Source organism: Rhineura floridana, chromosome 3 (genome assembly GCF_030035675.1).
Source record: "Rhineura floridana isolate rRhiFlo1 chromosome 3, rRhiFlo1.hap2, whole genome shotgun sequence".
NCBI classification, from domain to species: Eukaryota; Metazoa; Chordata; class Lepidosauria; order Squamata; family Rhineuridae; genus Rhineura; species Rhineura floridana.
In genome coordinates, this window is record NC_084482.1 from 133,600,811 (window position 1) to 133,618,351 (window position 17,541).

The 17,541-nt window shown below is 40.3% G+C and overlaps 1 protein-coding gene across 1 annotated transcript in view; it reads left to right on the plus strand.

Moving 5' to 3' along the window:
• STAB1 (stabilin 1) overlaps positions 1-17,541 on the plus strand; it is a 158,887-nt gene that overhangs the window by 80,359 nt on the left and 60,987 nt on the right. Inside the window, exons 28-39 of the mRNA XM_061617982.1 lie at positions 1,515-1,562; positions 2,678-2,808; positions 4,603-4,714; positions 5,423-5,500; positions 6,638-6,739; positions 7,958-8,065; positions 9,624-9,755; positions 10,253-10,381; positions 12,169-12,225; positions 12,657-12,752; positions 15,825-16,020; positions 17,335-17,430. Coding sequence (XP_061473966.1) covers positions 1,515-1,562; positions 2,678-2,808; positions 4,603-4,714; positions 5,423-5,500; positions 6,638-6,739; positions 7,958-8,065; positions 9,624-9,755; positions 10,253-10,381; positions 12,169-12,225; positions 12,657-12,752; positions 15,825-16,020; positions 17,335-17,430 — 1,285 coding nt within the window. The remainder of the gene's footprint in view (positions 1-1,514; positions 1,563-2,677; positions 2,809-4,602; positions 4,715-5,422; positions 5,501-6,637; positions 6,740-7,957; positions 8,066-9,623; positions 9,756-10,252; positions 10,382-12,168; positions 12,226-12,656; positions 12,753-15,824; positions 16,021-17,334; positions 17,431-17,541) is intronic.

Consider the following 17,541-nt stretch of genomic DNA (forward strand, 5'->3'; position numbering starts at 1 on the left):
AAAGTACTACTTTAAGAGTAGAAAGGCAAGCATTTTGTAATTTAAATTGTTGAAATGGAGTTGGCTTCAAGAAAAACTTCAGGGCACACCAGCTCATTTTGGAAAGCACCCAGTAATTACATAGTTGCACTTGTTGAATTCACTGCCACATGAAGGAGGTGATGGTTGCTGGCATAAAAGGCTTTTTTAAAGGATTCAACAAATTCTTGGACAAATCTACAATGGATATTTGCCATGATAACTAAATTGAACCTCTACATTCAGAGGCAGTTTCCTCCTGAATACCAAAAGCTGTGACCAAAGGGTTCTTATCTTCATATCTAGTGTCAAAATCTCCCCCTTTAGGCCCCTAGGGTGCTCAGAACCACAGGTGAGCTCTTAGCCTCAGAGGCTGTTGGACCCTTTGCCACTAGAGCTTGGAAATCCCTTTTTCATCACAGGATCTCTTTTCTATTTTTATTTCCAAGGTTTAGGGCTTTTCTACCCACACTGGTGTCTAATTGTCTATAGCATAGTAGTTCCCTTCAGCTGACTGCATTATTCTGTAGTGTTCCATTACTGACTTGCCACTGGGAGTTACCCCCAGAATTAATCTCTTGACACTCTGCTTCTAATTGCCACCAGTCCTGTTTTCTTGCTACTTTTCTTGTATTGTCCTTTACCCTCTACTAGTATCTGTTCCCTTCTACTCTCCTCCATCGTGCCTTTTAAGTAGCCACTCTGGGTGTCAGATTATTGCTCTACAGCTGCTGTCATCCAGCTGCCCTCCCCCCGGCTCACCTGTATGTTCATTTGAGTAAGCTTGGGAGAGGAATAGCCTGAAGGCAGCTGGATCTGCAGCTCCTGTACCCTGATATCCAGAGGCACCTGGCTGGTCACTGTTGGTTAGGGATGGAAAGATCTGTCTGTTTCAGTTCTCTCAGTTTCTCACTTTTCCAATATTAAATTCAGTTCTCTACATTTCTACAGCAATCTGGTTTTTTTTAAAAAAATCCTCATGAAAATTCTTCACCATTTTTGTGTGAATTTCTCAAATAAACACATTTTTGTAGGCTGTTTTGACAAGGTACACATTTTTGCAAGCCATTTTTCATCATTGCATGCCTTTTTGCATGAAATACTCATGTATTCATTTTTAGGCACACTTTCCCCTAATATATATGCATTTTTGTAAATGTTGTTTAGTTGGTGAACTGCATCCCAAAGTCTAATAAATGTGAATTTCAAAGGATGGCTGTGTTTTGGTTCTCATATTGTTTTGGAAATTGCGAATTTAATAAATTCTGCTTGAAATGCGAACTGAATCGAAATTATTGGTATCAGGATATTGGAACCTTGACTTGATGCAGCAGGATTCCAAATTCCATATGCAACGTTTGTCAGGATTCTCTTTTGGACTGTCACTTAATCAAGGTCAACACCTCACGTAAACATCCATCCATTCTCTGTATACTTTTCATAATCCCACTGAATGCTGCATTTCTTTTTAAATCTGATGTCTTTTCTTTTTGAAGGAGTTAGCAAGGAATTACCACTTTTCTACCTTCTATGAGTGGATTAAGGTGAGACATTTTGTGTTCAAAGTAATTGAGTTTGCTTGTTTGTTGGTGGAAGGGAAACTGTGAAACAGCCTAAAACTGCAAAACTGATGGAGCTGAGGCACACTGTCCAACTGGTAGAGAAATTCTATTTATATTTTTAAACAAGATGCAAAAGAAAGACAACTGTTTATTTCTGTGAAGGCTCAATCAGTGCAATTCCCTAGATAGCTGCTCAGAAGTAAGTCTTACTGAGATGTGTACAGCATTGCTGCCTGCATCTTAGGACTGATGCTTGGGGATTCCAAATATTATGATGTTTGGCAATCTCTTAGGTGGGTTAGGTCAATGTTTATAGCTTTCTTAGTGTTTCATAAAATATACTTTTCTGATGGGTGATCAACATGAGGGTATCTCTCAGGACAATGTTATGGATAGGCACTGCCTTGAACTACTGTGTGGTTCTATTTGATCCATAATATTGCAGAACTGAATTCTGTAAAGAAGAGAAATAAGCTTTATCTTCATCTGTTGATGATTGTGCAGATCATATCTAACTAAAAGATACTACTACAGCTTTGAGGCCTGCACACTAGGATTTGCGCAGGGACATTACAGGTAGCTAAAGATGTCATAGTGCACCCTCTGTGGTGCAGGGAGGTAAACGGCGGTAACGCAGCTGAAGCTCTGCTCACGGCCAGAGTTCGATTCCAACGGAAGGAGGAAGTCGAATCTCCGGTAAAAGGGGTTGAGGTCCACTCAGCCTTCCATCCATCCATGGTCGGTAAAATGAGTACCCGGCCTATGCTGGGGGTTAAAGAAAGGCCGGGGAAGGAACTGGCAATCCCACCCCATATATACGGTCTGCCTAGTAAACATCGCAAGACGTCACCCTAAGAGTCAGAAACGACTCGCACTATAAGTGCGGGGACACCTTTACCTTTTTAAAAGATTCATGTTAAAAATAGCTCTGGTAGTGGTTCTAGGAGATGCCACCTATGGTTGACTGAAACATTGCATATTGATAATAAATAAATATTTATAATGATAATAAATTATCTATTCTCTGTCTTTTCATCCAAATTGGCAAAGGTAGCTAACAAACAATAATGTGTGTGTTCTTTTGCTTTGGACAAAAGAACTCCTCCTTCAGCATCCCAGAAGGAGCCAACGTGACTGTTCTAGTGCCACTGAAGGAAGCCATCCAAAACCTGAGTATGGATGAAAAAGATTTCTGGCTGCAGCCAAAGATGCTACAGCTGCTTGTCAGGTACTGTTGACTGTGTGCTGACCTATCAAAAACAGTTGTGTGTGTCTATATATGAATATTCTCTTGATCTAAGATAGTTAGGAGAACACCACAGGCAGGGTCACTGAGTTGCCATATAGCTGTGGCTGCTCCAACAGTTTCAGAACTTTTAGCAATTTTCAGTCCCTTCATGTGTTTCAAAGAATCCCCTCATAAATTCTTTTTCAGCATGCTTGGTGGATATTTGGTGATTTCCCCCCTTTTTTTCTATTGTTTTTACTGATTCATTGTATTTATTGGACTTTTCTTTTGTATTAATACGCTGTTCACCACTTTGGGGGCCTTTGGGCTCCAAAGCAGTATATAAATAAACCATAACATAACATAACCATAACATAAAATAACCATAACATAACCTAAACATAATAAACATAACATACTTACAATTTAACATGAGCAAGACTCTAGAGCTCATGTAGAGATTTTAAACAGCAGTGGCTGGTGTGATGGTGCAGTGATAGGAGCATTTGATTGGCACTGCCACCTCACACTGCAGCGCACCAGATTCCCCACGCCTCCCGCTCTCCCTCTTGGTCAGAGGTAATGATCCACCATGTTTGGGAGAGCAGTGTTGCCATACCCACCCTACCTCACTGGCTGCTGCTGATTTTAAAATGTGAATGCAGTGTATGCTACATCTTTGTAGACTTGGCCAAGGTCCCAAATGCATGTACATATGTGATTGCTATCCATACTTAGTATTTATTGGTGAAAATCTGCACGGGGTGCAGGGGTGGGGAACCTTTTCTGGCCAGCTGGTCAGATTCTTATCTCCTCAACCTTGAGGGACCAAATTTGACAGGTAAGTGGGGTTGCCCACCTCTCAGTCACCTGATGTCACTGTGACATCAGGTAGTGCTGTGCCCTGAAGCTGGTTTTCAGACATCCAAAGAGCAGTGCAGGGCTCTTTGAAAGCCCTCTAAGAGGGGGAAGCAGTTTCCATTGAAGCCATTGTTAAAATCAGGGAAAGAATCTTTGTGATAGCAGTGATTTGAATGGAGGCCTCTTCCCCCTCCCTGAGCAAGCTGATGGCTGGTGGGAGCACACCTTGCTCTGACAAAGGAACTATGAGGAGCTCACTTTAAACTTCCAATTGTTCTTTTGAAGCCACGTCAGTACCCACCTCAGACCTGATATCATATAGGATGTCAGGTGTGGGACAGGTGGCTGTGATTTGGGGGAAAAGGCCACGTGGAACAAATGGGATCCCTAACAAGCCGAGTTTGAACTGTGAGCCAGAGATTCCCCCCCCCCCGTTGCATACAGAAAATCTAATCACTACATAGTGTGGAGCTGCTGTTAGTAAAAGAATAGCCAGAACCTAACTTAAGGATCCTTAAGGACACTATACATCCTGATTGAAAAGCAATTTATTTATTTATAAGATTTCTTAACCACCCTTCACCATAAGGTCCCAGGGCAGACTACAACAGTACAATAATCAGTTACAAAAACAGATAAAACCATTATATCTAAACCATCTAGAACAAATAAAATCATTCCAAATGGAACAAAGCAGTATAAATTCAGCAAAAGATAAGAGTCACTGGAGAGTCTGGCATTTCTCACTCTGGATGAAATGGAAAGAGAAGACCTAAAACATAACTTTAGAAATATTTAGGAGAGGAGAAGCTTGTATGCTAAAGTAACGAGCATAAAATAGCAAATGGAACCTGGCTGAACTGAAAGGGTTCTCCTGGCCATCAGCTCTGGAGGTAATAATATTCTTCTTGCTTTTTTCTTATCTAATCACAGGGTCCACTTCCTTCAGGGTTCTTTCACAAGTGAGCAACTCAGAGAATATGTGGGCCAGGAGCTACTCACCCTCAGTCCACGGAGCAGGTGGAAAATTAGCAACAGCAATGGGGTAAGAGCTTTTAAAAGAATGTCAACACTAATATTGTATAATTAATTATTATTATACAGTCAAGAGATTGAGTAAGAGTAATACCTAATACCCCAAAACACACTCCCCCCCAAAAAAAACCTCCCCCTGTCCCTCTTTCAATAAAGGTCATCCATCAGAGCAACAAAGGCCAATTCAGTCTGATAAATTTAGATAGTCATGTAGTGACTATCAAAAGTGAAAACTGTAGGTTTAGTTCAATGAAGCTCACCATAAGTTGAGAACCCCTTCCTTCCAATGACAACCCCATAATATGATGGTTGCAAACACATACCCCGCACCCCAAAAATCACAGTGCAATGGCTGTGCGATTCCATTGTTTGTTCATGCTCTTCAACAGACAGAATGTCTGATGTCTGACAAGGTTTGTACCAAACAGTGACCATCCCAAGTCAATGGACTAGAGCAGGGATGGCTTGAGGCTCTTCAGATAAAGACCAATATTTAGCCACCCCTGGGCTAGAGACTGCTGGTAACATCTATGCATACTGACATCTTTCCACTCTGTGACTAGATTATTGGTAACAAGGATGGGGTAGACAGTGCCAAGGTAAATTATGTATATTTTAAGACGTGTCTGATGCAGCACTTGTGGGTAAATATGCATTATACTTTAATGCTTGGCAACCTAATGCAAAATTACCAAGTTTGATTCTCTTTGCTTTCCAGGCTATAACTATTCAGAATGCAAGTATTATATTGGGCGACATCCCTGCCATTAACAGCACTATTTATATCATCAATAAGGTACATTAATAGATTGCATTGGAGATGTTTGTTTCTGGTTAAGAGGATTTATAAGGTCTGAAGAGAAATGTATCAGCCCAAAAGTAATTGTAATATTGAGCATTAGCTAGAGAGGTAGACAGCAACATTGTCACCAAGCTGTGGAGAATAGGTTATTTCTTGGCTTCTAAACATTGGTCTTTCTCCTTAGGTTGATCCACATGCTTAACTAAATCATTTCCGATAATAGAAAACTGGGTAGCAGTCTGACTAGTGATGTAGTTGTAAGTGTTGATAACCTCCATAGTCACACCTTCCCCCAGGATAATCTAAAAAAGCAGGCAGCTCTGTTGATCATGCACATGTTTTATGTATGTGTGTATATATGTATAGCAGGTCCATTCTGCACAGCATAGGAAACGGACCTTTAGTATAATGGCACCTACCCTTTGGAACTCCCTCCCTTTAAATATTAGGCAGGTGCTATCTCTGTTATTTTTTTGGCGCCTATTGAAGACCTTCCTCTTTCAACAAGCCTTTTAAGTAGAGACCTTATCCCAATCTGCGTCTGTGTGGGAATTGCTTTTTAATATGCTTTTAAACCTTTTGTTTATGTTTTCAAAGCTTTTTTAAAAATGTTTTTAGATATGTTTTGTTTTAATATATTTTAAAGTCTGCTTTTATGATGTTTCAAAGTGTTTTTAGTGCTTTTGTTTGCCGCCCTGGGCTCCTACTGGGAGGAAGGGCAGGATATAAATCAAATAAATAAATTATATATATGTAAATATTACAACACTGGCAAATGCCACTACAGCAGATGACATTGTTGCTCCTGCTCAGCAGTGGCTTAGTAGCATCTTACTGGTGCTGGCGACAGCACTGCATACATCAGGGTGGGTTGGGGTGAGGTGCCGATGGTAAAGTCAGGGGAGCTCCAGTAGCAGTGCCGTAGGCGCACATAGCTCCCTTTGCTACCTTACCACATCCAGATGAGTGCAATGCTGCCGCCAAAAGGGCATTGCTACCACTACTCCCCAATGAGTCCACGACAGCTCCTACTGTGAAAAAAATTCCAGAGCTGCACCTCCCTGCCCCGGCATTTGTACTCCACTACCACCACTGAGGGCTCATCTCATTTTTACTTCTTCCTGTGCTCAGGTTTTGTTGCCCACATTGGGTGACATCCCTCCAAGAGCTCCAGGTCTGCAGCAGCAACTTAATGCAACACCTTCCTTCAGTAGGTTCAAAGAACTGCTAGAGGTAAGCACTTCAGCTGCATTGTGTTTAAATGTATATTTTTTAAAAATAATTTGAACCCATTAACTATTGTACTAGTCTGCCTGGGTAAAGGAAACATCTTTAGTAGATGTATAGAATAAGACCAGCTCAGAAAATGGCACAGAGCTGACTTTGTGGGGGGAAATGAAAGGAAACAAAGGTAGCATGTTCAAACAAGCCCTACAGAGCGATGACTGAAAGTTTATTTATTTGTTTATTTATTATATTTATATACTGCCCCATAGCTGAAGCTCTCTTGAAAGTTACTCTTGTACTGTAATCCCTTCACTGTCAAGAGAATCTCTTGCAGGTTTAGAGAAATAATTTTGCTATTCATCTTCAAAACAAGAACATTTATAATAGGGATACTAACACGATGACCTCCAGATGCTGTAGACTACCACTCCCATCAGCACCAGATTTTTCAGTGGTCCTCATATTTTCCATTTTTGTGCAGTGATTCTGTTTGCTCTGAAGTTCAGTGGCTTTCCTCCAGCGCTGGAGATTTTCCCCTCGAATATATTGTTCTTTTATTGATTTTATTCACAGCACATCATAGCAGTACAGCTCTCTCTCTCTCTCTCTCTCTCTCTCTCTTTCTCTTTCTCTCTGTCTCCCTCCCTCAAATAATCCAAGCTCCAAGTGGGGAGGAAGCAAGCCAAGCTTATAAAAGATATTAAAAGGCAAAGCAAGCCTACCGCTAGGGAGTCTCTAGAGCAGCCTTTCCCAAGCAGTGTGCCTCCAGGTGTTGTTGGACCACAATTCCCATCTTTCCTGACCATTGGCAATACTGACTGAGGCTGATAGGCGTTGTAGTCCAACAACATCTGGAGGCACACTGGTTGGGAAAGGCTGCTCTAGAGAGTCCTTAATGTAGGCGAGACTATCTAGCCTTGCCTTCTAATATATCCAGGATTAACTCGTTAAATGATTAAATGGTAAGTGTAGAGACTAGAAAGTCTCACTCATGTTAAACACTCTAGGTTTACCAAGGAGAAGGTGGAGGATGGGGGGAGACACTGAAAACTGCTTTCCTCCTTTTCTTTCCAAAAAACCCCAGCCGGTCTGTGCTTGCCAATATGAAAACTGACCAGCTTCAGTCACAATGGAGAAGACAGAGGCAGTGAAACTGCTTTCCTTTCCTTTATCAATATTACTGACCACATTTGCTTGTTAACTGTATTCTTCTGAAATTTTCAGCAATACCAGTTGATTGGAAAGATTGAGTCATCTGAAAAATATACTATTTTTGTCCCAGGAAATAGTTCAATTGAGAAATACTGCCAAGCTTCTAATATTACACAGCTGGTAAGAACTTTGTCTTTTTTTAAAAAAGGTCTCTGTACCCAATTGACTTATTCTTTATTACAACTGGAACAGATTTTGGATTCAATCTTGTGAAGTCATGTTATGCATGGAAGGCATGTCGCATCTCATGAGCTTTACATATGCGCTTTCTACTACATGCAACAAATAAAAGTGGGTTCAGTTCACTAAGGCATTCCAGAGCAGGTGAAAAATTCACATGTAAGATCAGCTGTACACAGGCTAGCACAGATCTCTCTTCCCTTTAGAAATTTTGTAGCCTGTGAGGCAGCTCTTAACTCGTTCTAATATCTAAGGGCATAATCCAACTTACCTTTCTGCCGGGCTGGGGTGAATTGGATGATGCCATCTGCACCAGACTCCACTGGCAGTAGCTTTCCACTGCAGCAGAGATGTGGCTCCACTGGGGTCCGCTGGGGATGGCCAGCCCAGTAGACAGAGGGCTGGCAGAAGCTGGTGGAAGCCCTGAAAAATGAGTATTCTGGAGGTGTGGTGGGGCGTAGCTGCAGGGGGGACTTATGCGAGATCCTCCTCACCTTCAGACCCCTCCCTCGGGCCCTGATCCCCCTTCAAGATCCGCCAGCCAAAAGGCTGGTGCAGTAAAAAGAAATTAAAATGCCTATTGAGACCTAAGGAAGCGCTTACTCCCCGTGAGGCCTGTTTGTCAGAGCTGGGACTTCCCGGCTGGCTCATGCATGCAGCTCTTGTGTGGGAGGAGGATGCCATGGAGCTTTCTAATGGCTTCTCCTTTGCCAGCCCCTCCTCCGCCAGCTTCCCGGCACTTGGATTGCTCTGCCCGGGTACAATGTAGCTATAGATAACAGTGCAGTTCTCCAAACAGAAAGATGAAATTCTTCAGTTATTTTAATAAAGGTATAAATTAATATTTTACTAATAACCAATAATTTACAAAATATTTCCCATGTATTGATTGAGAAAAACATTGGTATTATACTTCAGTATGCAAGTGTTCTATGAACCTTAGCATGGTCAAGTGTTGGTAAGGAGTCTGGCTTTAAAATTCCATCAAACTCACAGAATAGATTGGCAAATGATGTCTTTCTGCTTATGTTCCACAGTCTGTCAAATAAGAATAATATTTTTTTACTCCTCAGGTAATGATGATGGTGACTGAGCTGAGGAATGTGATTTCTCTTACACCAAGGGTGGTGAATCTTTCGCCCTCCAGATGTTGCTGAACTACAGCTCCCATCAGCCCTAGCAAGTGTGACCAATGGCTAGGCATGATGGGAGTTGTAGTTCAGCAACAGCTGGAGGGCCAAAGGTTCTTCACACTTGTTCTACATTAACATTTTTGTCAAATTATAATTAATTAAGGTGCCTTTGTCAAAGATCTAACTGAGCAAAGCAACAGTGAAAGAGCCGCTACTTGATACAGGTCTGGTTATCAAACAGAATCACTACTTACTACTATGGCATGTGCTACTTATATCTGCATATCTCCAGCTGTTCTCTCACTAATTTTGATCATTTTTTTAAATGACCAAATATTCTGTTTCTGGTGGGCCTTGGTTTCTAGGACAGTGACACTGTACGGTATCATGTCATAATTGGAGATAAACTGTTGCCCAGTGACCTGAAAAGTGGATTTCACAAAAGCACAATGTTAGGATTATCCTATTGGTTGATGGTTTACAAGAACACCACTCAGGTGAGGACAAGAGATGAATTATGCTTCAATCCTACAATGTGTGGTTTCACAAGGAGCAACAAGTGGGCCCTGGGCTCCTGCTGGGAGGAAGGGTGGGATATAAATCAAATAATAAATAAATAAAATAATAAATAAGTGGTAGCAAGATATGCACACTTCAGTTTTCAAATGATGGGGTTACTTGTAGACTGTGGCTGCAACCCTGCAACTGCTTATGAACAGTGCTAAATTTTGTTCAATGACCTTTGCAAAATGAATTGCAGACCAGTATTTAATATATTGATCTTCGCTGATCAGTGCAGCTGCCTGCCTGGAACATGATCATATGGGTTTCTTAAATTGTACCGTCGGCTCTGGAAGGATTAAGGCTTAATAATGCTGGCAGGACAACATGATAAACTTATCTTTCTATGTTCTATGAGGAATTAATGTTCAAGCTATTGTGCTTTTCTGGAGGTTACCTAGACTTTGCCTTTTGTCATTCCTTCTTACTACAGGCGTATGTAAACAACATCCTCTTGAACGGTCAGTTTGTTGAAACAAGAAATGGGATGTTGATTGGGGTTTCTGAAGTTCTACCAATTCAAAAAAACCGTTTGCCTATCAATATGGTAACAGTACAAAAGGTAAATGATTAGACACCTGTGATGTATTTTTTTGTAATAAATGTATGCATTTGGTGATGGTTACTGTAGAATTAATTAATTGGTTGTGACTAAATCTGTTTCTACATTACTGGTTGTTTGGGCAATTCATTGAGATTTGACAATTGAACTCTAATATCTTGCAGCTTAAGATCTGAACATATTTTATGATAGCCTGTGGAGGTCTCCGCTAGGGAACTCTCATAGTCATGGCACAACACACACATGGCTAAATTCACTCTTTGCCCTGCGTGTGTTTATTTTGTGTGTTTAGAAAAACTAAATTCAGTAAAAATGACAAAACTAAAATGATGATGTTATTTATTGAATTTATATCCTGGCCTTCCTCCTATATCACCATCTACATTCCCCTGTTGATTTGTAGTGTGAATTTGATAAATTTGGCTTGAAATGGGAACTGAATTGAATTTTTCACTCATCCCTACTCCCTTGTGGCCCATAGTGGCCTTTTTACACTATACAATCACAGATTACTGGACCAAGTCCAGAAGCCAGATGCCCTACAGCTCACTCCCTATTTCCTTTAAGTCAGAAGCTGTGTCAAATATAGAAGAAAGCAGAGTGCAGCACAATGCATTGGAGTTGTAGTGATGGTACATTCAGTCAAAGCAGGTGTTTAAAGTTATTTACATAACCTGTGAGTGTAGAGCTGGCAGGAAATTTGGCCTTCTGATCCATTTTAGTCAGTAACACCCCTGACCTGAAAGTCCTTCCCCCAGGAATCTTAATCAGAGCTTGGAAAAGTTACTTTTTTGAACTACGACTCCCATCAGCCCAATCCAGTGGCCATACTGACTGGGGCTGATGGGAGTTGTAGTTTAAAAAAAGTAACTTTTCCAAGCGCTGATCTTAATATATGCTGTTACATTGGTTTTCTCAGTTTTGAGTTGCTACAACACAGATTGGGAGACAACTTGTCATTTCTCTGATTTGTCAGAGAAAATTAGTCATTCCCTAATGCCAAATTCTTTCTGGTCTGTGAGTTTGTAAAAATGAAAACAAAACAAATAACACAGACCTTAACGTCTGGGGATTTGATATTTGGTGGTCACTTGGAATGATTTTAATGAAATGAGTTGTTAGATCCCAGTAATATTTCCCAGGGAACAGGTTCAAGATTGCCCAAACGATTGTTTTTATTTATTTAAGATGTATAATTTGCCACATTACCACATGTCTCTAGGTTAGGTTCCAGAGAATCATATAGGTATATTATAACATAAAGAGTTAGATTCTAGTTACCAAAGGATTCAGTGTAGAGATCCATAGGCTATTAAAATTAGGATCCCTCTCTCTCTCTCTCTCTCTCTCTCTCTCTCTCTCTCTCTCTCTCTCTCTCTCTCTCTCTCTCTCTCTCTCACACACACACACACACACACACACACACACACACACACACACACACACACACACACACACACACACACACACACACACACACACACACACACACACGTCATTTACAGTGAAAACCCTGGGATGGAAGAGTTCTGTGGGTACAATACTGCATATTAGCAGGGATAACAGGAGATTTCACAGAATTTTGAGGGCAGAATTCTGGATGAAAGTATTAAGAACATACTTTGCCATTTTAACTTTTGGAAAATGGTAACTAATTAATGATGTATTTGGTCTTCTGCCCTGTATGGTTTGCTGACCATATTGTATTTCTGTAGTTGAGACTGATAATTTTAAAATGGTCTGAACATACATTGATTCTTCTCCCCTTTTTGTTTTCTCTGCTCTAGTCGAGATGTGCAAAGTGCAACAAAAAGATCAGGTGCCCATACGGATCAGCACTTGCTGTAAGTCTTGGTTAGCTTCAAATCTATCTCTTCATAAGATTGATTTATTGATTATTTATTTATTTATTTTAACCTGCATTTTACCAAGAGAACCAGGGTGGGATACCTACATAGATAACTGGAACAAGCTGCTTTGTTAATCCAGTATTGGGTTTTTTAAAAAAGGAATTGTTAAGAATCCCCACCCCCACCCCCAAGATCTGAGTCAGATACCAGACATCTCACCAGCAGATTTCTGTAAGCTTTTACAAGAACCTAACCTTGATTCTATCTGCAGGAGCAAAGTCCTTTGGCTAATAATGCTTTTACTTTGAGACTGATGAATAAATGAGAATAAAAGATCTTCTTGATTAAACCCGAGTGTTGTCTGATTGGAATAAATATTGCTTTATGACCTCATTGGATATGATATGTTCTTTTTTAATTGACAGGAAACACCAGGTGATGGGAGTCTCCCTCGCTGTGAACTAAGGTCTGGAGGCCGCAAAATAGTTGGCTGTCATTTCACCTGCATCACAGTTTCCTTAGTAAGCAAGGTTTACTGTATAAGTATACAAATGCATGAAAACCATTCCATTCTGTCCACATGTGAAATTTATACTCATGTCATAGCTGCTAGTCCAAAAGTGTTTGCATCAGAGCTGGGAGAGCCAGCTTCTGTAGCAGAGGAAGGGATGAGTGGTGTCCCTCCATTTGTGTTGTATAAGATCTGTAGCTACCACCGCCACCATCCCCAGGCCATGACATCCCTCCTTGGAGCTGACCAGAGGATCCAGGGCCCTAGGATGAAAAAGACATCACTCCCATCATAAAATGGAAATATGCTCCAGAGGCCTTTGTGCCATTTCTCAGGAAGTGGTGTTGCTCAGACCAAATGTTGGATGTGAGAGATCTGTGTATCTGGACTTCTTGATTTTCTGTCGATGTGGTTATTACTGTCTTTATAATGTATAATGTTTATGAGGCTGTTTTGTGTGAGGTTTGTTTAGGCATGATGAATTAAGTATGTACTGTCCCCTTAAAGACAATTCAGACTCCAAACTATCCTCTTCCCTAAGAATGGACAAAACTTTTCCAGTCTATCCCATCCTAGTTCCATATGTGGATGTCTTAAAGTATGTCTTGCCCTATTCCTGTGCTGATTTTTGTTTGTTTTAGGATAATTCCAGGGAAATACATAAAAAATACACACATTAAAAAGTCTCTCTCTCTCTCTCTCTCTCTCCCCCTCTCTCTCTCACTCACTCACACACACACACACATGCACACACGCACACAAACACACACATGGTGAACCAAGGGCTTGCTCTCTCTTTTCTCTTAACATTGTAAAGCTGATTGGAGCAGCTTCAAAGCATGACACCTCTGATGCACCAGGAAAAAAACTTTTTAAAATGCTGCAGGAAGTGACTACATGTTATTTCCTGTATAATTGTGTGTACAAAGGAATATTGTACAGACAAAAAATGACTGCCCCAAGTTATAAGTACAATGGTCGAACCAGCCCTCAGCAAGGTTCATTGATCTGTGGACTAAACTGCAGATCTAAATCTGTTCCAAGGACTGGTTTAATGGGATGAACTGGGGAGAGGGAGTCTGCAGCAAAATCTGTCCTGGACCAAAATCCTCTGACATTTATCCTCTTCCATTAGACTAGGAGAAACCCTACTGCAAACCTGGGTTAAGGGCCTTTCCAGTTAAGTTACCAGCATCTCTGTGTATTCTGAATTCCATAGTCACATATCAAGAGAGAACATATTATGTATGTCTCAAATGGATGTTTTAAGCTGCAGTCCGAACCCTGCTTACTTGGGAGCAAGCCCCACTGAATTCGGTAGGACTTGCTTCTGAACAGATATGGTTAGGATTGCTCTGTCAGTTACTGTTTAGACTGTAGTTTTCACATCTGGTATGGGCTTTCTGTTTTATGCAGTATTTGTGCTGATGATATTTGGCTATCATATAATACTGCTTTTTATTTGGTATTTTAAGGCAAGGTTGAGGAATCTCTGACTGTCTAGATGTTGTTGATCTAGTTAGCATAGCTAATGGTCAGAGATTTTGGGAGTTGTAGTTCAAAACAATCTAGAGGGACACAGGTTCTCCTTGCCTGTTTTATTGTTGATTGTGGAACTGAACTGAGCTTTAATGGTTGTAAATTGCTTTAGAGATTGCACATATGTATTATGAATTTAAAAAATTGTTCACCACTTACAACCTACCGCCAACAGGATATGGAAGAGAGAATGAGATCCGTGGACCATGAGCTGAGCGTATACAGGCCAAATGTATATTCAGTTGCAGCCATGGGTTGTAACTTACCTGTGTATCCAGCCAGCCTCATATTTCCCCCCAAGCGTTTCTGTTTTGATGTGATCAATTTATTTTATGTTAACTCTTTCTTTCAGTTTGATTGTGAAATTGACAAGAGCTAATAAGGGAAAGGAGTTCTCTGTCAAGCAACTTCCAAATATCCTTTCTAGACTATCCACAGATTCAGTTTTTGTAGCTGATGGGCACATTGGTCCACAGAGCACTTGTACTGTTGCAGGGAAATCTTGTTTTCTCAGTGCTCAAACAGTAATATTTTGTTGCTGGCGAAAGGTTCTCCTCCTCCATGCCAAATGGTTGCCTATTGCAGTTTGGAATACTATGTGCAATGATGTTACATGGATGTTATTGTTATTACAGGTGGCAAAGAAGACACTCTCCCTCCTCACCCATGTCTGTGCATGGATGGTATTTTTCAGAAAGTTTTCTTTTGGTTTATGGAATTCTGATTGGGCCACATAACAATATAAAGAGAGCTCTGCTGGTTTAGGCCAAAGGCCCATCCAAGCCAACATTCTTTTCACACAGTAGCCAAACAGATGCCATTGGAAAGCCCACAAGCAGGCCACTGGCGCTATGGCGCTCTCCCACTCTCCAATCCCCAGTAGATTAACTTCTCCGACAGCACAGTGTCACATGTCTCAACCCCCAATATCAGCCTCAATATTTGAAGGGGAGGCCTCTGTCCCATGATACGCTACTTTCACTGCTGATCACATTCTCACTCTTATCTGCATAATGAACATACCAAAACGTTGATGCCATTTTAGAGATGTTAAGCAGTGTATTTATTTTTTACAAGAATTTATTAATTGCTTTATATTTAGAAAATTTCAAAGTGATATACAAGAATTTACAATAAAACAGTATACAATCAGTTCTCCGATACGCATAAATTAACATGGCTGGCATCAATCCTCTGAGAAGGCTTGTGTAAATAAAAAAACCTTTTTGCACATATATATTATGAAAACCTAGTATAGTCAGCACCCGTCTCCAGGGAGGGGATTTCACAGGGTGGGTGCTGTAGCACTAAATGCCCTGTTCAGCTAAGATGAAGCAGATCTTGGGAGCGTGAGGCACCACTGTGGAGGTCTCTCCTGATAACCACAGTGTAATGCTAGTTTGATGCTACCTTAAGCACTAAATAAATATCTAAGCCATCCAAAATATTTCAAATGCAATTTAAAAAAAATATTTTTGGATAGTGTGACATTTTGCCTTTTTTCCAGTCTCAGGGGACTGACTGTAGTTGTTCATTTCTCAAGGTCTCTGCCTGCTATCCAGGTTACTATGGCCATATGTGTGAGATGTGCCCAGGAAAACCAGGCAATTGGTGTTCTGGAAATGGGGTGTGTCAAGATGGCACTGATGGCAATGGCGAGTGCCAGTGTCATGAAGGTTACCATGGAACTGCCTGTGAAATGTGTCAGCCAGGAAGATATGGAGCCAACTGTAAATCAGGTGATTCATTGTTGGAGTGCCGTATGCAATGTTTATGATATCAATGGAGAGGGAGGATTATTCATTCTAGAACATTATTCAGCAAACTCTTTGTGAATTACTTAGATGCTATGGTGCACATTTGGCTCCTAGGAACCAATGCAGTTATTAGCTGTTGTTTTATTATTTATTTATTTATTTATTGCATTTATATCCCACCTTTTCTCCAAGGACCTCAAAGTGCCATGCATGTTTCTCCCCCTCCTAAATTAATCCTGACAACAACTCTGTGAGTTAGATTAGGTTGAGAGGCAGTGACTGGCCCAGGGCCACCCAGTGAACTTCATGTCTGAGTAGGGGTTCAAATCTTGGGCTCCCAGGTCCAACACTCTAACCACTATACCACTATGTGTATTGTCATACTAGCCATTATAAATACTAAGGTGTATAGCAAAGAAGGCAGTCACATTCAGCTATTGTCCAAATATCCAAATGTTCTGAAAACAAGTAACTGGATATATAAAGAGAAAAACAGAATATGATTTAACCGTTGTCCTAAAATGGTGGTGATTTTTTTCCCTTTTTGTGTATTTAAAAATACTCAACCAATTATTTTATTAACAGCAGCAAAATTGATCATAGCAAGAACTGGGGTAGAGAATGGATAAATAGGGTTTGACAGTTAGTATGATTATTAAAAATCAATGGATTAGTGAGATAAAGAGGTGATAGACAGCAGAACCCAAATTTGCAGTGGAGGAGAGTCCCTATATTATGGGAAGATAAATTTTGGTCTAGAAAGTTAATATGTACTCAGTTTTACTATTTTATAATCAACAGCTTGATAAATACTTTATATAATTTAAAAAGAGTGGATTGTATATGAAGCACAGATATTTATATTGTATTGATTAGTGGTTCCCAAACTTTATCCCACAGATCACTTGAAAACTGCTGATGGTCTTGGTGGACCACTTAATGATTTTTCTGCCTGTTGTACAAATTGTTATTTATTTGTTTGTTTAAGGCATTTATATATTACTTTTCAGGTGGACCTCATAAAGTGGTTTACATTTATTTATTTATAAAAATATTGCTATTCATTTAGAAAAAGAGTTTGCAACATATATAAACACAGAATAAAACCATATAAAAATTTAAAATCTGAAATCAATTAGAAGGATATTGTCTCAGTTCATTTTTGTACTCGTATTTAATGGTGATGAATCATATATGAAAAATGCTAATACAGCTGGCTATGAGGTTGTGGAAAACCCTGTCTTAATGTTGAGTTTCTGTACGTATTCCTGACAGAGACTTAATATTTCTCCACAGAATGCAACTGCAGGCATGGAATATGCAATGAGGGTCTCCTGGGGGATGGAAGCTGCACATGTTCCACAGGCTTTAAAGGGGCTAGTTGTGATGAAGGTAAGTGAATGAAGGAGACTGTCTTTGCAGATATGGAACCAGGATGTTGCCAAACCCAGAGAATTAAAAAAAACCCCTAACTATTATGCAATTTAAAAAATGATGAGACAA